Genomic DNA, 27,670 nt, shown 5'->3' with positions numbered 1-27,670 from the left:
CACAGAAAGATCCCAAGCCTGGATTTGAACCCAAGACTGCAGGACCTTCGTATTGTGAGGCAGACGCACTAACCCCTCTGCCACCGTGAAGCCCACATGTTGGTATGTGTTTTTAAATATACTTGTTGTCCATCTTCCTGCTCCTCGCAGCACAGAAGTGTGATTTAAAAGGAAGTAGGATGAAGGACAGGTGACTTGAATTAACATTTTTGTGTGAATGTGAGTGTGAATGTTGTCCGTCTATCTGTGTTGGCCCTGCGATGAGGTGGCGACTTGTCCAGGGTGTGCTCCGCCTTCCGCCTGATAGTAGCTGAGATAGGAACCAGCGCCCCCCGCAATCCCAAAGGGAATAAGCAGTAGAAAATGGATGGATGGATGGGTTCAGATTTAACATTTAGGTTTAGATGTAACATTCAGCGCTCACATTTAGGTTTGTATTCAGATTCAAAATTTAGATATAATGTTTAGAGTCAACATTTAATTTAAACTAATGTGATGAAATGAGCCAAACCTGAGAAAAGTGAGTTACATCTGTCAACAGTGAGTTAAATCTGAGAAATATATCTGCTAGAAATATGTAACTGTACTTTTACATTGGAAACCCCATAGTACTGAGGCCTGGCAACTTGGTTCAAAGCGGGTGGACAACTAAGAGGCTAAGACAAGTAGTCAAGGACGGCGTAAGCAAACAATGGCATTGTACACATAAATCCAAATATTTTTTAAATATATTATTGCATATTGTTCTTATATGTGGCAACTTGAGACACAAATATGTTAATTGACAAGTTAAAAACACACCTCATTTGAGCAGTTTCATACATTTAAATCAGGGGTCCTCAAACTACGACCCACCAGCGTCCAAAATCCGTCCCGCGGGAAGTCCCAAGTTACAAAAAATGAAAGTTATTTAATTTTATTTTTTTCGATTTAAATTTTTTGAAATCTGTACTTTCTACTCTTGTTACTCTCGGTGTCTCCTAGCCGCTCAGGCAATTCATATTGTCAAAAAATGCATTTTCTCATCGATAATGTGACATCATTAGCGGCAAGATATATATATATATATATATATATATATATATATATATATATATATATATATATATATATATATATATATATATACACATATATATATATATATGTATATATATATATATATATATATATATATATATATATACATACTGTATATATGTCTTGATTGGATTATCCAGAGAATAGTGCTCGATACCGTGGTAGAGCGCAATATGTAGGTGTGGGGAAAATCACAAGACTACTTCATCTCTACAGAACTGTTTCATGAGGGGTTCCCTCAATCATCAGGAGCCCCTCATGAAACAGTTCTGTAGAGATGAAGTAGCCTTGTGATTTTTCCTACACCTACATATACCTTATATATGTATGTATATATGTATATATATATATATATATATATATATATATATATATATATATATATATGTATATATATATATATATATATATATATATATATATATATATATATATATACACACACACACACATATAAATTTAAAAAGTGGTGCTGTTTTTATAGTATATAAAAACAGCACCACTTTTTAAATTTTCCTTTGTTTGTTTTTTAGCTACATGGTTGTTTTGTTTTGGAGACTTGGGTATGCGTGTGCATGTTAATATATATAAATAAATATATATATATATTTATATATATATATATATATATGTATATATATATATATATATATATATATATATACACATATATATATATATATATATATATATATATATATATATATATATATATATATATGTATATATATATACAGCCTGGCCCCCAGCCAAATTGTTCTAACCCAATGCGGCCCCCGAGTCAAAAAGTTTGGGGACCCCTGATTTAAATGAATAAAATCTGAAAAATTGCAGATTTTTGGCTGAAAAATCGCACTTGGGTTTTTTCTCAAAATCGTACACACGTAATAAGCGTCCTTAATTGAACAATACTGCAGTCTAAGCTGCACATGGTATAAACAAATATCAAATAATTATAGTTGCATATTATTTACACATACAATGTCTCCAAGCCAGAAGTGTATTAGAAAGTATCCAGTATCAAACTTTGTTCATGATAGATAGATGATAGATAGGTCTTTGTCATTGCACAAGTACAACGAAACTTTGTTTTCTGCACAAACCCATTCAAGATTAGACAAACAAACAGTGTACAGGGTTACAGAACTGGAACGCTGATGGGTCGCCACAAGGCGCCCCGTAAAAGATGTGAAAAGGGGAAAGATGAGTAAAAATAATACATCTATCTATCTATAAAATCTTATATAGTTATGTACAAAAGAGGGTTTTCAAGCTCTGGCTTCTCCTTGGCACTAGCAGTGACTCCTCCTAGCCAAAGACTTTACTGTATTCATCTAGCAAATCGAGAATAGAAATCCAACAACACTTCCTGTGCCTCGCTTTTAATGTGTGCGGTGTAGAAAATCAGAACCAAATCAAATATTTCTTACTGCAAAATCAGATGGTGAAGACGTGTTCTTTTAGGACGCTCAGCAAGGCACAGTTAGCAGTTGCAAGGTGCTCATGTGTGTCACATTGTCAGGCCAAAAGTCTGAACTTGGGCTTGCGTACAATAGATCTGTGTTCAAACAGTAGACAAGCAGCTTTGAATGATCGCCCGAAAGCATTTTTTATCACGTGATTTGTCCCTTGAACGTTATCCAGAGCGTGTCGTAACACATCCTTGCATTCCTACATCAGAAGAACCCAACACTCGACTAAAGAGGACTCAAATATAATAATTTAGCTGTTGGTCCAATTTTAAAGTCTCTAGTACCACACAGAGCTTGTCTTTGTGTTGCTTTTGCAGAAGTGTTGTTTTGTCCGTCCATGAGTGTGTAGACCTTTTGTATGGTAGCTGCAGAAAAAACACATTTGCATACTGCTCAAGGCCAAAAAGTTTAGTCAAGTGTGTTGTGACAAACCTGTAATTAAGTTTCCGCCTTCCAGACTATAACTCTCACCTTTACTGTGGAGGCATCAACAAGACAAACCACATTGATTACAATAAACACCATTTTTTCCAGCCTTTTCCTAATTGTATGCGCACCAGTTTATGAAAACAATCTGAACCGTTCGGACGACTTGACTCAGTTTGGAGCAATTGTCATACAGATTATATTTTTTTATTTGTACAGATTATATTTTCTTATTTGTTTTACTCCTCAGTTTAGGGCAGGAGTGTCCAAACCCCTACGGCTACTACGGGACAAGTTCAATATGAACGGGTGGGGGTGTTTTCGTATTAAATTTAAATACCCAGGGACCTGACAGGTAACAAATGTTGACAATGTGAGAAACTCGGTCAATGACCTAGATGTGCACGTAGGGCACAGCTTTTACCCATATGACCGGATCCAAACAACCTTTCCTAGTCATTGTGCGGTAAAAAAAAATCAACCTGCACAAACAGTCAACACACTTGGTCTCACATAACACAACCTATTCACTGAACTTTGTGGATATTATGTGTCTATCTGTGTGGGCCCTGTGATGAGAAGGCGACTTGTCCAGGGTGTGGGCTCCAGCCTTGCCATTATCCTGAGAGGGACAAACGAGTAGAAAATGGCTGGATGGAATACATCTTTGCGTCTTTATTCATTATTTGTATCAACATTGCATTTCTTTTTCTCATCAAACAATGCCCTTTTACCATTTTTCCATTGTTTAGGTATTTAAAATTATTTAGTTTCTACAAAGTGTTATGGTCCATAAAAAGCCACACATTGAACACTATCCATCCATCCATTTTTTACAGCTTGTCCTTTTCGGGGTTTTGGGGGGTGCTGGAGCCTATCTCAGCTGCATTCGGGCGGAAGGTGGCGTACACCCTGGACAAGTCACCACCTCATCACAGGGCCAACACAGATAGACAGACAACATTCACACACGAGGGCCAATTTAGTGTTGCCAATCAACCTATCCCCAGGTGCATGTCTTTGGAGGCAGGAGGAAGCCAGAGTACCCGCAGGGAACCCACGCAGTCACGGGTAGAACATGCAAACTCCACACAGAAAGATCCTGAGCCCGGGATTGAACTCAGGACTACTCAGGACCTTCGTATTGTGAGGCACATGCTCTAACCCCTGTTCCGCCGTGCTGCCCACATTGAACACTATTGTTTACATATTTAACCAAGAGAGCAAAGACTCTCGGCAGGGTCCTTGAGGGTGTATGGGAGTTTTCCCAAACAGTCTACATGTGCTTTGTAGACTTGGAGAAGGCATTCGACAGTGTCCCTCGGGAAAGTCCTGTGGGGAGTGCTCAGAGTATGGGGTATCGGACTGTCTGATTGTGGCGGTCCGCTCCCTGTATGACTTTGGCAAAGCTGCACTTTGTCACCGATTCTGTTCATAACTTTTATGGACAGAATTTGTAGGTGCAGTCAGGGCGTTGAGAGGATCCAGTTTGGTGGCTGCAGTATTAGATCTCTGCTTTTTGCAGATGATGCAGTCCTGATGGCTTCATCTGGTCAGGATCTTCAGCTCTCACTGGATCGGTTCGCAGTCAAGTGTGTAGTGACTGGGATGAAGATCAGCACCTCCGAGTCAGAGTCCATGGTTCTCGCCCAGAAAAGGGTGGAGTGCCATCTCCGGGTTGGAGAGGAGATTTTGCCTCAAGTGGAGGAGTTCAAGTACCACGGAGTCTTGTTCACGAGTGAGGGAAGACTAGATTGTGAGATCGACAGGCGGGACTGTGCGGCCTCTTCAGTAATACGGACGCTGTATCAATCCGTTGTGGTGACGAAGGAGCTGAGCCGGAAGGCAAAGCTCTCAATTTACCGGTCGATCTACATTCCCATCCTCACTTCTGGTCATGAGCGTTGGGTTATGACCGAAAGGACAAGATCACGGATACAATCGACCGAAAGGAGTTTCCTCTGCCAGGTGGCGGGGCTCTCCCTTAGAGATAGGGTAAGAAGCTCCGTCATTCGGGAGGAGCTCAAAGTAAAGCCGCTGCTCCTCCACATTGAGAAGAGCCAGATGAGGTGGTTCGGGCATCCAGTCAGGATGCCCCCCGAACGCCTCCCTAGGGAGGTGTTTAGGGCATGTCAGATCGGCAGGAGGCCACAGGGAAGACCCAGGACACGTTGGGAAGACTATGTCTGGGAACGCCTCATGATCCCCCCGGAGGAGCTGAACGAAGTGGCTGGGGAGAAGGAAGTCTGGGCTTCCCTGCTTAGGCTGCTGCCCCGCGACCCGACCTTGGATAAGCAGAAGAAAATGGATGGATGGATGGATGGATATTTCTTATTCTTGTTTGGTGTACAGCTTAAGTTGTTCAACGGTCCGGGGTCCCCATTGTCGTATTTTACGCTTCATAATGTCCCACAGGTCTCCATTACAGGCAGGCCAGTCTAGTACCTGCACTCGTTTACTATGAAGCCACGCTGTTGCAACACGTGCAGAATGTGACTTAGCATTGTCGTGCTGAAATAAGCAGGGGCATCCATGAAAAAGACATTGCTTGTATTGCAATATATGTTGCTCCAAAACCTGTATGTACTGTACCTTTCAGCATTTATGGTGCCTTCACAGATGTGTAAGTTACCCACGCCTTGGGCACTAATACACTCCCATGCTATCACAGATGCTGGTTTTTGAACGTTGCGTGTATAAGAGTCCGAATGGTTCTTTTCCTCTTTGGTCCGGAGGACACGGCGTCCCCAGTTTCTAAAAACAATTTCAAATGTGGACTCGTCAGACCACAGACAACTTCGCATCAGTCCATCTTTGATGAGCTAAGGCCCAATGAACCAGCGGCCTTTCTATATACATATATATATATATATATATATATATATATATATATATATATACATATATATATATACATATATATATATATATATATATATATATATATATATATATATATATATTAGGGGTGTAACAGTACGTGTATTTGTATTGAACCGTTTCAGTACGGGGGTTTCGGTTCGATTCGGAGGTGTACCAAACGACACGGACATATTGAGTAGCACCGCACGTTTTTTAAACAATGCACACCGAGGCACCATGAATTGATTCACGTGGACCGCGACTTAAACAAGTTGAAAAACTTTTTCGGGTGTTACCATTTTGTGGTCAATTGTACGGAATATGTACTGTACTGTGCAATCTACTAATAAAAGTTTCAATCAATCAAAAAAACAACAACACACGGCATGCTAGCAACGACTGGGCTGTGATAGACTGACCACACCTCCTCTTTTCACGGGATATGTCCTCTTTGCGGAGCTGTCCAGGTGGAGTTTCTTAAATGCCTCAAATGTCCGGCATTTTAAGTTATGGTTGCGTGTATTTTCAATGTACGTTCAGGGTTAAGAAGGGGTTAAAAAAAAAAAAGAGGTGCTCGCAGCGTTAACATTCGTGAGGGAGGGGCAGAGACAGAGAGCGAGAGAGTTACTGTATGATAAATGCGCATGCATCGTCAGGCTCTGCTTTTTACTCATTGGTTAATTACATTAATTAGATTAGATTTAATTTTTTATTATCTATAGCAGGGGTGTCAAAAGTGTGCCCCGGAGGCCATTTGCGACACACAGCTAATGTTTTAAAGGCCCACGGCACATTCTAAAAATACTATTAAAATAAAATAAAAAAACATAAACAAAAGTGAAATAATAAAGCTTAAAGGCTGAATGTGATTTAGAAAAAGTTGCAACGTTGACTAATAAATCAAAGCTGTTTTTTTTTCTTTCAAACTGTCATTGCTTAAAACGTAATACTGAATCAAAATCAATGTTATTATGAATTAGTGACCTATCCAAGCTTCCGATTAATTCACATCAAATATTCCACTAAGAAAAACATTTTTGGTGGAAGATTCAGCAATTTTGTTGAATAAATAATCAAAAAATGTATATTTTGTTTATTTCTTACTGTACCGAAAATGAACCGAACCGTGACCTCTGAACCGAGGTACGTACCGAACCAAAATGTTTGTGTACCGTTACACCCCTAATATATATATATATATATATATATATATATATATATATATATATATATATATATATATATATATATATATGTATATATATGTATATATATGTATATATATATATATATATATATATATATATATATGTATGTGTGGGAAAAATCACAAGAATACTTCATCTCTACAGAACTGTTTCATGATTGGTTCCCTCAATCGCCAGGAGATTTTTATTTTTATTTTTTTTATTTATTAATTATTTTATATATATATATATATATATATATATACATATATATATATATATACATACACACCTATATGTATATACTTGTTAAATGTAAACCTTTTTATTTGAACTGTAACTCTCCTCTGGTTATAATCCCCTAAACTATCAAGGCAGAAAGGAAAGGCAATGTCAACACAACCATGGAAAGCACTCACTGTGAACAAAATTCTAAGATCACAGTGAACACTTAACAATAATTCCTTAAAATCAAGGTGCCAAAGTAAGGAATTCATAAGAAAGGCTCAATAAAGTGTACCAAAATAGTGCAAAGTGTGAAAATGTAAACATAGAGACACTTTTGACCTTTTTTCTGCAGGTTTAGCACCTGGAAGTGAATGTGGAGTGAATGAATAATGAGTTCTCAGTACTTTGCAAAGCACTTTGAGTGTCTACAAAAGCGCTGTATAAATATAATCTATTATTAATATTGATTAATAAACATTCACTGGCTGTTAGTGTCGGAAAAAGACGACCACAGATTACTGGCACATAACACTCTTGTTCATCGATATATATACTTGATGTATTAGATGTGCAAGGACATGTATATTATTGTGTCAATGTCCAAGCAGAACACACCTAAATATTATTATTCCGCCGCAAAATTTTGGCGAGCTCCACAGCCCGCAGTTTTCTTCCGATTGGAACAGTTCCAGTATCAAAACGTCCGGCTTGACCTGGAATTATGAGCGCTCCAAAAACATTTTTAAAAAAGCATCCCAGATTACCTAGAATTCACGGTTTTCTGGGACATTTTCACATTGAAAAATGAATTGGCCATTTTCAAACTTTCACAATTCCCACATTTCTCAACCAATTTTCACTGTTCCACTATCCACACACTCCACTCACCTCGGACAATATTAATATCATTTTACAAGTAAAAAAAAATTCCAGGAATTCCCAAAATTTTCCAAAGCCTTCCTAGAAAATTTTACAGTCCACATTTTTCAACTATTTTTGACCATTCTACCTTAAAAACATTCCTCTTGGTTGGGACAACAAAAATCACCGTTTTTTTGGGGTTTTTTTTTACAAATTCTCGGTTTTCCTGAAATTCCAGTAATTACAAAATACCAATTCAAATTCAAACTGTTGTTACGTCAACATTTTTCCACCATTTTGGAAAATTCCAACACCAACCCTTTCATATCATTTAGGACAATTGTTGTAGCATCTATATTTCGAAAAACTCCCGGTTTTCCCGAAATCCTCAAATTTCTAGGAAATTCCCATTCAAATGAGTGGACATTGATTGTTTGATTGATTGAAACATTTATTAGTAGATTGCACAGTACAGTACATATTCCGTACAACTGATCACTAAATGGTAACACCCGAATATGTTTTTCAACTTGTTTAAGTCGGGGTCCACGTAAATCAATCCATAGTCATAGTTCTACAATGCCCAAAATTGTGCGCTATTTTTTAGCCAATTCTGAATTTTCCACCAACCACACACACTACTCTTCCGATATATCGAACGCAAAACATATTTTCCCTTTCCCCAAATTCCAGGTTTTCCCGGGATTTGCAGGAAACTTATTCCCATTGACAATGAATGGGAAGTATACAATCTAGGGGTGTAACGCTACGTGTATTTGTATTGAACCGTTTCGGTACGGGGGTTTCGGTTCGGAGGTGTACCAAACGAGTTTCCACACGGACATATTAGGTAGTGCACCGCACGTGTAAACAATGCAGGGCGAGGCCCAACACAAGGCATGCTGGCAGCGACCGGGCTGCGACAACATGTAAAAGCCAGAGCTGGAAGACCCTCCTGCCTCGTTACACTTTGGCTGCACAATACAACAACAGAGGACGGAGGTTCGCCAACATTGTTCAGCAGCTGCTTCTGACAACACGTCAAACATGCTAACCCGTTCAAGCAGCCTCTCCTTGGCGAGTCAGGCAGGGCTAAAGCAATAACAAATGTTTTTTATAGCAGCACATTTAATAACACATTGCATTAAAACCTAGATTTTGACCCACTTCTATGGTGGAATATCAATGAGCCCATACATCCTCTTACTGCCAAGTTAGCCAGGCTGGGGTGTGGGGGGTGGGGTGAGTTAATCTGAGGCTGAGTTGACTTGAAACTGTTTAATGTTGCACTTTCTATATGTAGAAGAAAAGTTTTGTCATTTTATGTAATCTTAGCTACAAACCTGAGGCAGTTTAATGTAGATTAACGTGGACCCCGACTTAAACAAGTTGAAAGACTTATTGTGGTGTTACCGTTTAGTGGTCAATTGTACTGTACTGTGCAATGTACTAACAAAAGTCTCAATCAATCAATCAAAAAAAGCACTTTATGTGTAGAAAGGTTTTGTTAAGAAACCAATTCTGAGCCTGATCTTATTTAGTTTTTATTTTATATATGTTGACCACATTAACCCTGGCAATGAACCCTGTGTGTATGTATGTTAAGCCATTGTTTACAAATTTCGTAAATAAATAAACCAAAAAAATTTATATTTTTGTTGTTTTCTTACTGTACCGAAGATGAACCGAACCGTGACCTCTGAACCGAGGTACGTACCGAACCGAAATGTTTGTGTATCGTTACATACCCAATACAATCTACTGCATATCCCATATTTCAAACATCCACAAACTCCACTCACCCTGGACATTCATGCCATTTTATTTCCCCATTCCGAAAATTCCCAGATTACCTGGAAATACCAGGTATCATGTTATGTATTTATTATGTTACGTTCGATTATCAAAATGCGATTTTATGATCATTTGAATTTAAATCGGTCGGGAATTTTACCACGGTTTATCATTAATACCGTTTATCGTTACATCACCACTCTGGAAGAAGTCACAAGTACATTTACAAACAATGACTAGTTTCAGTTATATTGATGTGAGTAAAGTTCTTTCGTACTATTATTTTATTAAAAAATGTTTAACAAAACTCTTTTTGTCAGCTCAAGGAATCAGCTCTGAACCAGTGGAGGACACAGACACCACCACCTTTGTGACCCAATTTGTGAGCACTTTTAACTTTTTTTTGTGTACTTAATATTTTTGTTTTTTTGTTTGCTTTGTGCCGATTGACTGTTTTTCTGTCACGTGTCCTCTTGGTACTATGATATTTAAAATGCTAAGAGATGTTCCAAAACTGCTGCTGCAAGTTTACTCAAAGCATGTTCCAGCATGTTGTGTTCTGTCTTGACAGAACACAACTTTACTCCCACAGCTGTGTTTCAAGCTACATTTTTTTACACTAACTTCTAACCCTTACCTTAACCTATATCCCTAAGCACTAGCAAAAAGTCAGATAATGTATTTTCCTTGTCACAGTCTTTGGAGGCCAATTACCCCGTGCAAGTTACTGATCCACATGGTAAGTACATCTTATAAAAACAATAATCAAACAGTAAAGTAACACACGAACTATTCTGAGATGCTTCTTGAACAAGTTGTCGGGGGACTCAAACAATTATTTTTTTAAATTATTTGGCTCAAAAAAATAATTGGATGTGATTTTACTTAATTTGTCTTATTGTAAATACTCACATAAATTATTAACATTCAATTAGACAAATTATTGGCAGATATATTGCTAGTATTTCTGATATATTTGTTTTGGATCATTTGCAAAGTTGTCTTTTCTTATATTTTGATTACTTTTGACATCCTTATTGTTAAGGAAAGTCAGTGATATACAATAACTTAACACAAGTAAAAACAACTATCTATTACTCATTTAAAATCCTTTGGTTTTTGCCCTTAATTTTTAAACATTAACAAAAATTACAAAAAATGATTTTGTGAAAATAAAAGTATTGATCTAATCACTCTAGTATGCTACCACCCTTGGTATCGACACTATTGATTATGGATACATACGCCCTCCCCTTATCTCAGGGGTTGCCAACCCAAAATGGCGAAAGAGCCACATTGGACCAAAAACACAAAAAAAAATCTGTCTAGAGTCGCAAAAAATTCAAAGCCTTCTGTAAGTGTTATAATGAAGTCAACACATGATGTAAGTGTCTATATTAGCTATATTTGCCTACTACTAATCGGGACGGCGTGGCGCAGTGCGAGAGTGGCCGTGCGCAACCCGAGGGTCCCTGGTTCAATCCCCACCTAGTACCAACCTCGTCACGTCCGTTGTGTTCTGAGCAAGACACTTCCCCCTTGCTCCTGATGGGTGCTGGTTAGGGCCTTGCATGGCAGCTCCCTCCATCAGTGTGTGAATGTGTGTGTGAACGGGTGAATGTGGAAGTAGTGTCATAGCGCTTTGAGTACCTTGAAGGTAGAAAAGCGCTATACAAGTACAACCCATTCACCATTTACTATCAAAATGACAATCTCGTAGGCTGAGACAAATCTTCATTGACAGAAGTTTTGAAATGTGATATTTATTCTACCCATTTTTACAACATTGGAAAACATTAGTAAAACGCAGGCTTCTCAGGGGGTGTGATAACTCCTCTAAATTACTGTCTTAGAATGACCATAGGTATAGATGTGTATGTGCAAGTTAAAGGAAATGGCAGACTGTCTTCTTTGAAATGATTTATAACAATCATTACAAGCTGGGTTATGTTTAATGTGGTCTATAACTGCATACAACTAACGGAAAAGCAGCCAATATTACATACAGATAATGTCATAAGGCATGCAAATATAAATTAAATACACAGAGAACATAAGTAAAGCAAATTAAATGAGCTCAAATATACAAACCCTGTTTCCATATGATTTGGAAAATTGTGTTAGATGTAAATATAAACGGAATACAATGATTTGTAAATTCTTCTCAACCCATATTCAATTGAATGCACTACAAAGACAAGATAATTTATGTTCAAACTCATAAACTACATATTTTTTTTCCCACGCGGTTGTAGAAAATAAAATATTAGATGAAATGCAAAAATCCCAATTGTGAGCTGAAGTGTTAAGCATTGAAATATTTCCATCAGATGCTGTGACTCTTCACCTTTTATGTTCAAACTCATAAACTACATATTTTTTTTCCCACGCGGTTGTAGAAAATAAAATATTAGATGAAATGCAAAAATCCCAATTGTGAGCTGAAGTGTTAAGCATTGAAATATTTCCATCAGATGCTGTGACTCTTCACCTGAGCTCCATGCCTCCTGGATACCTGAGCTCATCCAACATAATTAGTCAGGTGAGTGTTATCGATCTTCTTATTATCACTTAACCATTTCTGAAATGTGCACTACTAAATGGCTGTAAAACCATAACTCTTATTACATTCACCTCGTCTCTTAAGTTTCACTTCATGCAATAGTACAGTAACGACTGTGACGTTGTAACCAGGGGTATAGCGATTCGTCGACACTGTAGCTAAATTAATTTGTCGATAATACTCTGCAACATCGTTGCTCGGGTTATTTCCAGACAGAAATGAACATGCAAGTGTTAACGTGACGAGTGACCAGCAGTAACAAGAAAAATACATTTGGATTGATCACAAATAACCCAGCAGGCACACAACATTGATACAACATTGATTATACATACAAGTCCTTTGAAACTGTCTTTGAAACAACGTTGCAAAATAGTTGTATTTGTAAATTGAGACAACGTTGATGCCCAACGTTGGATCCACTTTGTTGGTTGGGAAATGACCAAATTTCAATGGTCAAATCAACGTCACAACCTGACATTGAATAAACGTACTCAAAAAGCATTTTGTTTCAAAGTTATGTTTATGTTGTAGAATATTGGTTGGGAAATGACCAAAATTCAATGGCCACATCAACGTCAGAACCCAACATTGATTAAACGTCACCAAAAAGCATGTTGTTTCAGCGTTATGTTTAAGTTGTTCAACGTCAGGACCAACGTTTGCTCTAAGGTACGCGCCTGTGCAATTGCACACTGCTCACGCGTCCTCTGCGCACGGCAAATCTAGGTCGCGCACAAAATCGGATAAAAAGATAAGCGCATAACAGTGTGCACGTAATTCTCAAGGAGTTTTGGCATTTGCTCACACATATGAAAAATTGGAGGGAAAATTGGTCAGGACCTAATTCAACAAGTTCTCAATGTTGTTTTGATGTCTTGTGCCTGCCGGGAAATAATTATTTATATCTATATGCATGGTGTTTGATTTTGCATAATAAAAGGGAGTGGAGAAAAAATAAAGATAAATATGCATTCAACATCATGTTCATTTTTTGTAATGAAATTATAAGATCAGGGCATTATTTTGATACTGTAAAAGTGACTGTCATTAGGACGTTGTTTTAGTTAAACTATCATGCATATCCTTAAACGATCGATGTTGGTTGGATCAATTGTGAATAATAAATGTATGTAATTTCTATAAAATCTATTTATTTGTGTTTTCTGTGTTACAGCCAGTCAAAAATGTTGAAGAATGCTCCTGTCCAGCATTGACTTCATCAGGTATGTTATTTATGATGCTAGCAGCCAAGCTACTCAGAAAGATAAACATAAACTTTAGACAACAAATAATATTTTGTGTACACAAAATAGATGTATTTACTAGTGAATGATCCCCTCAGCTATCAAGCCAGAAAGGAAAGGAAATGTCAACACAAGCATGGGAAAAAAAATCAATGTAAAGAACATTGTAAAATCTTATTCAACACTTAACAATTACCACTTAAAATTAAGGTGCAAAAATAAGGGATATGTAAAAAATGCTTATAAAGTGTAAGAAAATACTGCAAAGTGTGAAAATGGTGCAACCAAACGTGATAGTGGATACTGTTACCTGATTGGCTATTAGCGTGTCACTGATCACATCCCGCATTGCTCAATTACCAGAACGCGAACGCCTTTGTTCGTGCAATCAACCTTGCTTCGCACTTACGGTTTCTTCAGAAAAAAAAAAAAAAATTATTGAACGTGTTTTTTTTTTTATTGCTACAGATAGATAACGTGTCTATCGCGATATAAATTTTGGTTTTAACAGGCAGCCCTGATTTACAAGACAAACTTCAATGCAGCTGACGCACTCGCCAGCTCTTCTCTTTTAAATGGGTCACTAAATGAACTAGCAGGCACTACAGTTTAACACTTCAGAATCATACACCATATCACATGAAACACAATAGGCTGAAAATCCTTAATAATCATTTGTTGTCCTTCTAGGGAAACTGCTCTTGTTTTGGAATTTTGCCTCTCGTTCACAATCATTATGAAACGCATGACGACGGATGGATTTTTTTTTGTGTGTATTCTAAATATTAAATAAACGTAAATAAGAGTCCGTTTACAGCTGACCCCAACGGGAGCTCAAGTATTCCGCCCATAAAATCCAATAAATAACCATTAACTTACATTTCGTGACTTGAATATTAACTTAGTATTAGTGACATTGTTTTTCTAAGCGCTAACGCAGACAAATTATTTATAGCGGCGCCGTGCTCACTCGCGTGTTTACATCATTGAGTGGTGTGCTGTTTTCTCGCTTCCTTGCTCCCTGTAAGTTTATTCTATATCATAAATCATGCATCTCACCTGGACATGAGACGTCTGAGTAGGTATTCCGACAAATTGGTACACTTTGACAGCCATTTGGAACCCGTAAATGGCCAGGACGACACAAAAAGACTTTTGGTCCCCCAAAGCCCCCACCCCGTCAATCAATGAAATTATGAGACATTCTTCACCTAAATTCTTCACCTATGAACATCCTAGCAGTCGGCTTACTGACAGCAGATATTGTACAGTAAGTGATGGTTTATTATGTTTGTTGGCTTTCATAAAGTCTGCTGTGAGTAGTAATCAGTGATGGAAAAAAAGCAAACGTTGTGATGCATTTTTTTAATTAAAATCATCAAACTCTGTAAATATTAAATGTTATTACAAATGTGCCCATCACAACATTACATGTATACTTACATAATGTAAATAAAAAACTAATAGATGTGTTTGGATGTTTTTTAATGGCATTTTAGGCGGATTTTCACGCTTCCCACAGGCTCCATTGTAAGCGGACTTTTGATTGTACAAACCCTGAATTGGGAAATTGTGTTAGATGTAAATATAAATGGAATACAATGATTTGCAAATCCTTTTCAACCCATATTTAATTGAATGCACTACAAAGACAAGATATTTGATGTTCAAACTCATAAACTTCTTTTTTTTTTTTTTGCAAATAATAATTAACTTAGAATTTCATGGCTGCAACACGTGCCAAAGTAGTTGGGAAAGGGCATGTTCACCACTGTGTTACATCACCTTTTCTTTAACAACACTCAATAAACGTTTGGGAACTGAGGAAACTGATTGTTGAAGCTTTGAAAGTGGAATTCTTACCCTTTCTTGTTTTATGTAGAGCTTCAGTCGTTCAACAGTCTCCGCTGTCGTATTTTACACTTAATAATGCGCCTCACATTTTCGATGTTAGGTCTGTACGGCAGGCGGGCCTGGAAAGTGCCCGCACTCTTTTTTTACGAAGCCACGCCGTTGTAACATGGGCTGAATGTGGCTAGGCATTGTCTTGCTGAAATAAGCAGGGGTGTCCATGAAAAAGACGGCGTTTTGATGACAGCATATGTTGTTCCAAAACCTGTATGTACTTTTCAGCATTAATGGTGCCTTCACAGATGTGTAAGTTACCCAATCATGGCATCCACCTGCTCCCAATTAGCCTACACACATGTGGGATGTTCCAAATAATTGTTTGATGAGCATTCCTCAACTTTATCAGTATTTATTGCCACCTTTCCCAACTTATTTGTCACGTGTTGCTGGCATCAAATTCTAAAGTTAATGATTATTTGCAAAAAAAAAGAAAAATGTTTATCAGTTTGAACATCAAGTCTTTGTAGCATGTTTAACTGAATATGGGTTGAAAATAATTTGCAAATCATTGTATTCCGTTTATATTTACATCTAACACAATTTCACAACTCATATGGAAATAGGGTTTGTAATTAGTACTTAGAATGCAAAAAAATAATAAATAACATCCATGTCATGTCTTTCCTAATGATTGTGAACGATAGGCAAAATTCCCAAAAAAGTGCAGTTATCCTTTAAATATCTGGACAAAGTCATAAATGTTCAAGCCAAGGTAATTGCAAATGGATGGTTTCTGCTTCGATTTATACCTAAAAAAGTAACCAACGTAGACCTTTGTTTATCAAAGTAGTGATATATTATACAGCGTGTCCTGCACAACGACGTGCACATTATCTTTTATCATATCTTAATCAGCGTTTATTTCCACAAACCTAAGACATGTTTTATTACCAAAGTTTTTTTTTTTATAATTGGAGGTGTCCCGATAAAGCTTTTTCACTTTCGATACGATAATATTAGGGGTGGGCGGTTTGATTTAAATATTGATAGTATCGATACCAAGATGAGTATTTGTATCGGGACACTCCTCTCCATCAGTCAGTCCGCTCACTCAGAGGCCTTTCAAAAACCTCAGCAATAATCGGGTACCAATACCTTAAAGTTATTTATAGCATTACTTAATGTTGTTTTTCAAAGTGTTTTTGGCGATCAGAGATGTAATATAGTAGAGAGATTAAACTATTGTCATATATTCAGTCAGTTGAAACAAATCTTAATTGTTTTACTGGAACTCAAAAATATATATTTACTATATTAAGATTTCCAGCCTCCCTCAAATCTGAAGTATGACTATGATATAATATATAATATAATAACCTTTTTGTGTATCTGGTAAAGAAAGACTAGTATTCCTATTTCGGCTACACACAAATAGGTTATACTGTGCATTTATTTTGAAGCCGTAAAAGTGTGTGATTGCTTTGAGAAAGTGTCTTGACATGTTTTGATGTCGGATTGACTGTTTGCAATAAAAGTCCCCTTTCAACTTCTTGCTTAATGTCTTTAATTTCTGTTGGGCTTTTATGTCATCTTACTTACTAAATCAGTCACAGTAATAATCAAAATGTTATTTTATCACTGCACTTTAACCATAATTTGAACACAGAAGTAAAGCACCACCCACCAATGAACAATACGCGCAGCAGGCATTTCCTGCACCGATGTCATCCGGCGGCAAAAAATTGTCCTTTCTTGTCAAGAACAACTTACTATGGCTTTAAAGCTGATATTTCCATTATGTGCCCTATTCTTTATCAATTTGTTTTTGCTTGTGGCTCATCAGAAACAAGTGTACTGCAGCCAAGTTTCCCACGCTACGGCTTGGCCTGAGGGTCAAAAATGACGCGTGTCCTTTAATCGCCTTTTTAAAGAATTAGTACCATTATTTAAATTTAGTTCACGCTTTATTACTGCGTTAACGTTGACAGCCCTAATAATCATACATCAAACAAACTTTTTTTTTTGTTGATATGGAACCAATATCTCATCAATATTGGATCGGGACCCTCTTAGTTACTGTATGAGTCTACCACCACACAAAAATTAAGTCTAAGTTTCAAGAACTTCATTACCGTATTTTTCGGATTATAAATCGCCCTGGAGTATACGTCGCATTTTTGGGGGAAATTTATTTGATAAAATCCAACACCAAGAATAGACATTTGAAAGGCAATTTAAAATAAATGAAGAATAGTGAACAACAGGCTGAATAAGTGTACGTTATATGACACATAAAAAACCAACTGAGAAGGTGCCTGGTATGTTAACGTAACATATTATGGTAAGAGTCATTCAAATAACTATAACATATAGAACATGCTATACATTTACCAAAAGATCTGTCACTCCTAATCGATAAATCTGATGAAATCTTCTTCCTCGATGTCGCTTCTAAACAACTCTGCCAACCCCAAAGGTATGCGCCGCTTCCTCTTGTCGTTTTCTGCTGCATATTTCACTACGTCCAACTTGTAATCTGCAGTACATGATTTCCTTTTCGGTCTAATTTTTGTTCAGCCCTTCTCAGTTTTTATAAGTTACGTTAACGTTGAAATGATCCATTTGAATAGCTACGGCAGTAGCATATAGCATATAGCAGTTAGCATCCCATGACCCACTATGCACTTCTGCTATGACCCTCCCCCGCCGAATTCTTATTGGTTGACGTGTGTGTGACGATTGCTGACATTTTCTTTGTCTCTTCTGCGAATGAGATAAATAATATTATTTGATATTTTACGGTAATGTGTTAATAATTTCACACATAAGTCACTCCGAAGTATATGTTGCACCCCCGGCCAAACTGAAAAAAACTGCGACTTATAATCCGAAAAATACGGTACTTGTTAGATATGCGCGGATAGGCTATTATATCATCCGCATCACCAAAATCGTCATCCACCCGCCGTCCACCCGAAACAACTTTTTATCGGGACCGTACCCGCCCGCCAACCGCCCGCTGAATTACATCAGAGGTTGGCCACCTTTACCACTCAGAGCTATTTAAACTTGTTTCACAGAGTAATGTAGTCAATTGGAGCCGCTAACGTTCTCGCGACTATTCAATAGCGTTCATCTTGATGACAAGAATGTGGGCGTGCTGTGAAGCCATTGCCTTTGACACCTTCAACAACATGTACGAACCGATTGTTGGTCCAGCAACATATTGTGTGCAGCTTCCACAATCACACGTATGAGATTGAAAGGCATACTGGGTGATACAGAGTACACTGATGGTTGTGATATAAACAACTTTAACACTTACTAATATGCGCCACGCTATGAAGCCACACAATACAAGATTGACAAACACATTTCGGGAGACAATCCTCGCAGTAACACAACATAAACGCAACACAACTAATACCCATAATCCTTTGTATTCATGACACCCCTGAATTTATGTTGTGTTACTGTGAGGATGTTCTACCGAAGTGTGTTTGTCGTTCTTAATTGGTGTGGCTTCAAAGCGTGGCGCGTATTACTAAGAGTGTTAAAATTGTTTATATCACAACCATTAGTGTACTCTGTGTCACCCAGTATGCCTTGCAGTCGTGTGCGTGTTGCCGCGGAAGCCACACACATCATGATGCTGGACTGACAAGCAGATCGTGTATGACGTAGAAGGCGACAAAGCCAATGGCTTCATAACACGCACTAATATTTAATATATGGGTGACTGCCGGCAGTCATTCAAGAGAATAATAGCGTCTCCTATTGACTCCTTCGCCTTGTGACACGGGTCTTAAATGGCTCTTTGAATGGCAAAGGATACCGTTCCCAGAACCATGTACGTCAAATGTCTCCGGATGGTTCAACCGCCACCCGCCCGAATCTAATTAAAATCTATTTTTTCGTCATGTCAACCGCTCGACCCGCGGTTTACCCGCGGACTCCGCGGATGAGACCGCACACCGTGCATCTCTAGTACTTGTCTTCTGTTGTTAAATCATGTTTAAATACATACAGAAAAGCTGAAGCTCTGTTTTAAAGGACAAACACCTGCATCTGCGTGTGGACAAGAGGCCAAACACAACACAAAGAAAAATACGTCTCAGGGCATTCAATCAATCGCAACTGGACTGCTTGGTTTCTCTTATAAGACATTTTGCCTCTCATCCGACTAGGCTTCATCAGTTTGTGCTCATAGACTTAGATTGGTCAGATATAGTCCAGCTGCTAGTGCCAAAACCCCAAATATTTATCCTCCAAAAACTAGTTGGGTGTGCCTGGGCAAGGATGCTTACACCCTATCAATGTGAGAAAAAAACGCTGTTTCGATGCAAACCATCAATTCTAACTTTCAAAGCCAACGACAATTGTTGAAGTGTAAATTCCCCCTGTTAGCATTAAGGTATTGTGTGGCAGAACGATTGTTGTTGATCGTCCAAAATAGTCGGAATCCCCCACAAAAGCATTCCATTCAGTTGTAAACAAATGGCACAAATGGCATTCTGGTGGCCAGAGTGTTTCTAACTCCTGTTATTTGTTGGAGGCTAAATTGCAGAGCCTTTTAGGAATAGTTGAAAGGACAGTGTTGTGATACCACCTGCGAGACAGGTGGTGTCGCTCGCAGACCACGTCCTCTGTTCAGAGAGGGTTTTTCAACTTTGACATAGATAGCTTCCCTCACTCCTCTTTCGTAGCATCCGTCCTCCCAGAATCTGTACATTTTTGTTCTCAAAGGAGGTGCAGGTAGACAGCTAAGAGTTTGCCCGTCTATCCTGTGCCATATGACCAAAGAAAAATATGTAATATTAAAAACGGTGTTCGTATGGATTCAGTCTGAGTCAAATATTAATTTGATCATTGTGTGTTTTTCCTTCACCTGAGTTCATTATGTCTTCTTTTGCATGTCTGCGCTGACAAGACGATGCCATAAAAGGACAATTCCAGTTGAACAACGCCTGTGAGAAGTGCTGCCAGCCTGCGCCTCCTCCGAAGATCAGCGACCTCATGAATGACAAAGATATTCTGGACATACTGAGGCTGAAACTGGATCCGTATCACTGCACCGTGAAAAACTGGAAGAACTTTGCGAGTCGTTGGGGGATGAGCTACGATGAACTTGCCCTGCTAGAGCACCGGACACAAGGTTCTCTGTCCCACAGCCCCACCCAGGAGTTCCTCCTACGGTACAACCAGAAACCTGTGGCAGAGCTCACAGAACTGTGCCGCATTTATAAGCGCATCGACGTGCTGCGATTGTTGCAGAGCTGGATGGAGAGCGTTTGGCCGTCACGCTGGCAACATGCCAACTAACCAACACACATCCAACAACTCAAACATCTTCTGTGGAAGATACAAGACTCCGCTTCATTGGTCTCCCTTATCTCTAGTCAACGTTATGATCCACACTAAAAATTAAGGTACTTGAGTTTGGTGTGATTACTTTGTCAGTGAAACTGAAGTGAATTAGTTAACTCATCATATTTTGGAGAAGGCAAACCACCAAGTTTAAGTTAACAGTGGTATTTCAGTTTGAGCATATAATGAGATAAGGCCCCTTAGTTTGACATTAGTAGGTGGATTGGATCACTTCTCGTAGGAAAAGAAGATTTAATAGGGACTTTGTAGTGCAAAGGTGATAACCATATCCTTGAGAATAGACTACCTGTGTAGCTCAATGCCAACATTTAAGTTATGACTTAAAGCATACTTGCCAACCCTCCTAATTTTTCAGTGCCCCTCCCAAAAATCTCCCGGGGCAGCCATTCTCCCGAATTTCTCCCGATTTCCAATAGTTAGGGCGGGCCTTAAAGAAACTGCCTTTAACGTCCTCTACAATATGTCATCATGTCTGTTTTCCTCCATACAAACAGCGTTTTGACAAAGTCATATAATATATGCGGCTTTTACACACACACGTAAGTAAATGCAAGGCGTACTTGATCTACAGCCATACAGGTCACACTGAGGGTGACCGTAAAACAAATGGTAAATGGGTTGTAGTTTTATAGCGCTTTTCTACCCCTTTTTAAGGAGCCCAAAGCGCTTTGACAATATTTTCACATTCGCCCATTCACACACACATTCACACAGTGACGGCGGGAGCTGCCATGCAAGGCGCTCACCAGGACCCATCAAGAGCAAGGGTAAAGTGGCTTGCCCAAGGACACAGCGGACGTGACTAGGATGGTAGAAGGTGGGGATTGAACCAGTAACCCTCAGATTACTGGCACAGCCACTCTACCAACTTCGCCACGGCACAACTTTAACACTGTTACAAATATGTGCCATACTGTCAACCAACACCAAACAAGAATGACAAAAATATTTCGGGAGAACCTCCGCACCGTAACACAACATAAACACAATAGAACAAATACCCAGAACCCCTTGCAGCACTGACTCTTCCGGGACGCTACAATATACACCCCCGCTACCACCAAACCCCCCCCCCCCCGGCCACCTCAACCCCCACCATCTCCCGAATTTAGAGGTCTCAAGGTTGGCAAGTATGCCCTTAGTATGATATTTGCAGGTGGATTGGATCACTTCTCGTAGAAAAAGAGGCTTTAATAGGAATTTCGTAATGCAAAAGTGATAACCATATCCTTGAGAATAGACTACATGTGGAGCTCAACGCCAACATTTAAGTTATGACTTAAAATAGTTGTTTTCCAGACACTTACACACAAATATCTCCTTTTATGGTCAGGATGTGCTCTCCTGACTTAGCTCACATACCCAGAGGCAGGAAGGAGCAATACAAAAACAGATGGTTTGGCTTCAGAGTTCCTCCAGGTACTGCAGACCTGAATAATGACACTCGCTTGTAATATAGCAACTTTTTGTTCAGCAAAGTGTCTCTAACGTCTCTTTTGATCCAGCCGCTCTGCCGTGTTGCCCTCCTGCCCTCAGGATGGAGGGTGACGAGACCAGAAATAAACTTCAAAACAAATAATGCTCAAGTAATCACATGCATGTTTTGCCACATTTATTGGATGTTGCATATGATGGATACATTGTCGACCCATCAGTTATAAAAGGAAATATCGGCGCCGACCTGATCCCACGATCAGGATTGGGTAATTTTGTAACTATATATTCTAAAAAGAACAGCAGTGTTCTATGACCTTCCGGTATTTCACAACAAACGACACTGCATTCTAAAAAGGACGGCAGTGTTTTAAACAAACAATAATGTGCGAATAAATATGCTCATAAATAACAACAATTGTCAACTACTTCACATTCTAAAAAAAAAGTAGCAGCGGTGTGGACCTTTCAATAATATAAAACAAACAATATTGTTCTTAATATTGATTTAATATTGTGGTAGTGTGATGTCATTATGTCATTTGTAATGAAATAGACTAATAAAAAGGCTAAAACATATATTTAAATACCAATCTTTGGGTTTTTAGTATTATAGCATTTTTTCATTACATTATTAATTTTTGCTCAATGTTTCTGTTATGATGGTCTTTTTTTGTTTTTGTTTATTTTATTTCTAAAATGTGCCATAAAAAACAGAGCTGCGTTGAGCAATTCGCCACCAGGCAAAACTTTGCCTTTCTAGTGAAATAATTGAAGCAGTAGTGTTCAAAGTGTTGCCAAACGACGCAAAAGTGTCTCTAAGCCAGTGGTTCTTAAGCTTGTTGGAGGTACCGAACCCCACCAGTTTCATATGCGCATTCACCGAACCCTTCTTTAGTGAAAAATAAAAATAAAAAATGTTCGAATTCAAGACAAAGTTATATGTTTTTGGTAACACTTCAGTACGGGGAACTTATTCTAAGAAATACTTAATTTAGAGTTATTTGGACACTATGGGAACATACTCTAAGTAATAAAGACCTCATTTAGTTATTTGGTTAGGGTTAGAGGGTTAGGGTTATAATGCCGAATAAGGCATTAATAAGTACTTGAAGGGGAACATTATCACAATTTCAAAAGGGTTAAAAACAATAAAAATCAGTTCCCAGTGCCTTGTTGTATTTTTTGAATTTTTTTTTCAAAATTTTACCGGTCCCGGAATATCTCTAAAAAAAGCTTTAAAGTGCCTTATTTTCGCTATCTTCGAAGACACTGTCCATTTTCCTGTAAAGTCCTACAGTGCTGCCAATACAAACAAACAATGGCGAATAGCACAGCAAGATATAGCGACATTAGCTCGGATTCAGACTCTGATTTCAGCGGTTTAAGCGATTCAACAGATTACGCATGTATTGAAACGGATGGTTGGAGTATGAAAGTATTGAAGACGAAACTGAAGCTATTGAGCTATTAGCTATTGACGCTATTCGGCCATTGCATGGCCAATCAGCATGGCATGGCCGATTAGCTGCGACGAAACGATCAGGACTTTCGCATTTTGTGACACTGGAGCAACTTAAATCCGTCCATTAGTAAGTGTTTTTTTCATATTAAATGTGAGTGGAAGGAAACGTAATATAGTTTCAAATGTATTTACAGCTAGCCTAAATAGCATGTTAGCATCGATTAGCTGGCAGTCACGCCGCGACCAAATATGTCTGATTAGCACATAAGTCAACAACATCAACGAAACTCACCTTTGTGATTTTGTTGACTTTATCGTTGCAAATGCATCTGCAGGTTATCCATACATCTCTGTGCCATGTCTGCCTTAGCACCGCCGGTAAATTGTGCGGACACTCTGGCACATTCAATGGGGGTCTGGCGGCAGATATCTTGCCACTTTCGCATCTTTGGGCCAGTGGTGCAACTTGAATCCCTCCCTGTTAGTGTTGTTACACCCTCCGACAACACACCGACGAGGCATGATGTCTCCAAGGTTCCAAAAAATATTTGAAAAAACGGAAACTAACAGAGCTGAGACCTGGTGTTTGTAATGTGTTTGAGGAAATGAAAATGGCGGCTTTCTTACCTAGGCAACGTCACGTACTGACGTCATTGCTCCAAGAAGTTTAAACAGAAAGGCGTTTAATTCGCCAAAATTCACCCATTTAGAGTTCGGAAATCGGTTAATATATGGTCTTTTTTCTGCAACATCAAGGTATATATTGACGCTTGCATAGGTCTGGTGATAATGTTCCCCTTTATTGATGACTAGTTAAGAGCCAATATGTTACTAATTTGCATGTTAATAAGCAACTAATTAATGGTGAATATTCTTCCCATACTAATGTTTTACCATGTTTTTTTTTTACCGGTGCACAAAATTAATCATGCATGAACATCACCTTGTTCAAACAACAAAACCAACTCAAAACAAATTACACACCTGCAAATCAGTCAGCTGTTGTCGTATCCGTAATACGCCGATGGGGAGAAGTTTGTATTTACACGATGAGTTCAGTGTGTTTTGACCTCCGCCGAACCACTGAGGTTGACTCACTGAACCCCTAGGGTTCGATCGAACCCAGGTTAAGAACCGCTGCTCTATGCTGTGTTTTCTTGGCACTTATGGAAGTGATAAAAGCAGGATTGCATGCTTCTGGAGCTTTTCTGCACGTTGTGGTAATGCCCACTCTCTGGGCTTGTGGTGGCGGATCTCTACTCTAACTCCCGCAAATAAAGACACCCCTCTCTTTCACTTTTAATTAATACCTCTACCCGCTAAATATAGCGACAAAGTCGCTAAATTGCATCACAGATCATTTCTGTTACTGTACGTCTTATTCTCTGGCAAAGCAGGTGCGTATGAGGTGCGTTGTGAAGCGGAGTTATGCCACACCTGCACTTATACTTCACTGCCACACGTTCATTAGCATTTGACATTGAGTGACGGAATTGGAAGCACTAAATCCATATTTGTGGCAGACTTGCACAAATATATAAATACTGTATATAGGAATGCTGGATATATATTTTTTTGGAGATTAGAGACGCCTCGCTCCTGCCCTTGACCCCATGCCCTGCCCATGGACCTCCGAGCTTTCCTGGCCCTTCCTGGACTTCCGCCTCTCACTCAACACGCTCCCTCAACCACCCCCGGTAATACTCAGTTAGACGCAACCAAGGGAGTAGGTTTGATTTTGAGATTGGTGGGGACACAAAAGTGCTCAAAGGCAGCAATCTGAAAGGTTACTTTTTGTTTTTTTTTACATTAGCAATCATAATTTCACGTCATGCAGATGTTAAAGGGTAAAGCAACTAAAATGAAAGCAAAGGAGACAACTTGGAAGAGTTCTCATCTTTACTCTTTAGTGTAGGGATGTAGTGCAACTGTGCATCATACTGTCAATTAACATACCCTACTATCCATCAACAACATCAGAAATACATTAATGCAATACAACATAGTAAATAAACATAAATGAACTGTAATAATCTCCAGCCTCTCCTCCTCTATCTCCTCCAGCCTCTCTGCTGTCTGTCACCTTACAAAAAAATATGTTGATGCATAACAGATACATTAAGGACAATGACCATAGAGCTTGATGGTACACTTACTGCCTGAGCAAAAAGGCTTTTACTAAATATGAATATTACTTAATAATAATTAATTATATTTTATAATTGTAAAATCACATGATCATTTAGTGAGGTTTTATTGTATTTCCACCACAAAGTTTTGTTCATTGGTATTTTCAAACTTGCTCACTTCTACACAAATACATGAAACTAAAAAGAATTTAAAAAATAAAACGGAAAGGTGAAATCAGGCGATCTGATTGGCTGTTAACTGTGGTTTAAATATTCTAAAGCCTTATCACAGCGTAGGCTATCACTCCGCCTCAGGCACGCATGACTGGTATGAATGGAAGTTGTTGTCACATATGCATGACAACGGACTGTTGCAGTCCGTAGTAAAAGACAGCTGATGTTTTTACGATGTTAAAAAACGGAGACTAAAGTAGTTGAATTCACATGTTGAAGGTTAACTTTCACCTCCGGGGAGGGTTAACAATGGTAGAGGGGACTGAGCATTGACTTTCACCTGAAAAAAAGCGGAGGAAAAGACGAGATGCAGTGCTAATTTGGAACTAACGTCTGGATAGGTGGGACTATTTTTTCCACAGTGAGGCTATTTTATTGGATGTTATGTATTTCTGGTTGAATAAAACTACATTGAATTGATTGAGTATTCCTATTTCATAATGCCTTTATTGGTAACTGTTTTATAAAAGCAATATATCACTCCAGTCCATGGTATATGCTCATTATTGCACTCTAAGGGGCGTGACTGGAGTGATATATTGTTTAATTATTTAATATTGTTGAGCCTCTATTCACCCTTGAAGTAACTTACAGTTTGACTCCTAAATAAGTCTTTTATATCCAGTTTTCTTTTCATTGACATCCTTCAAAACCTACAGCACACACGCACGCAAACAGACACAAACACAATGTAAATCAAAGCACTGATATTAAAATCCATCTAGTTACCGTGTGCCATGAACAACAAATGCCGAACATGTTGACAACTTACACTGACAGTTGCACCGCCTCTTGTCCGCTCGCTAGGAAATAGCATGTAGGCTAGCTTTTACAAGCAGAAGGAGTGACAGCGGGGACAGCCAATCACACGTAAGTTAGCATGAAACCGGCAACCAATCAGGGCGCGATATTTATGTTAGAGGCGGGACTTCTAGCAGAAGTTCTGTGCCATAATCATTGACTAATCATTGCCAGCCAGTCTTCCCTGGCAGCCCACCAGTCTTTTCCTGGATGCCAACTGCTCTGTTCACAGTAGTCACTGGAAAGCCAGTTAAGATAGATGTAAGCACAAGTCAACACTTGCAGGGCATTACTGCCTGACGCACCTCCGACAGTGCCATGTGGTGCTGGCTGCAGGATCATCAGCCGGGAGCCACCCTTCACGGATGTTTCGCTCCTCTAATCCCGGAACATCTCTGGGTGGTGGAGCAGCGACAGGGACGTCTCCCCGCCGCCCCCCGCAGCCAGCTAAAGGATCCATACTGTACCCACATTCCAACCCCGGTGTTATTGCTGTTGTGTATATGGAAAGAGTCATAAGGGACTATGCATGGCAGGGACGTCCCTCTCCCTGAGTCAAGCGAAGGCCTGACCGCATACCTTAATATGGGTCTCAGGGTGCTGCTATTCCAGCACCCCGAGACCCATGTTACTTCCCCCTGTCTACGC

General features: G+C 38.9%; 1 protein-coding gene across 1 annotated transcript in view; it reads left to right on the top strand.

The window, feature by feature from the left end:
- The window catches only part of edaradd (EDAR-associated death domain), a 37,148-nt gene extending 10,507 nt beyond the window's left edge, over positions 1-26,641 (top strand). The window contains exons 2-6 of the mRNA XM_061911104.1: positions 10,231-10,292; positions 10,607-10,649; positions 12,385-12,452; positions 13,651-13,699; positions 20,502-26,641. Of these exons, the coding sequence (XP_061767088.1) occupies positions 10,231-10,292; positions 10,607-10,649; positions 12,385-12,452; positions 13,651-13,699; positions 20,502-20,893 (614 nt within the window). The 3' untranslated portion in view covers positions 20,894-26,641. The remainder of the gene's footprint in view (positions 1-10,230; positions 10,293-10,606; positions 10,650-12,384; positions 12,453-13,650; positions 13,700-20,501) is intronic.
- Positions 26,642-27,670: the final 1,029 nt, after the last annotated feature.

This window comes from Nerophis ophidion, linkage group LG09 (genome assembly GCF_033978795.1).
Source record: "Nerophis ophidion isolate RoL-2023_Sa linkage group LG09, RoL_Noph_v1.0, whole genome shotgun sequence".
Taxonomy (NCBI): Eukaryota; Metazoa; Chordata; class Actinopteri; order Syngnathiformes; family Syngnathidae; genus Nerophis; species Nerophis ophidion.
The sequence above is the reverse complement of the archived record's forward strand: the minus strand, read 5'-3'. Positions and strand labels throughout refer to the sequence as shown.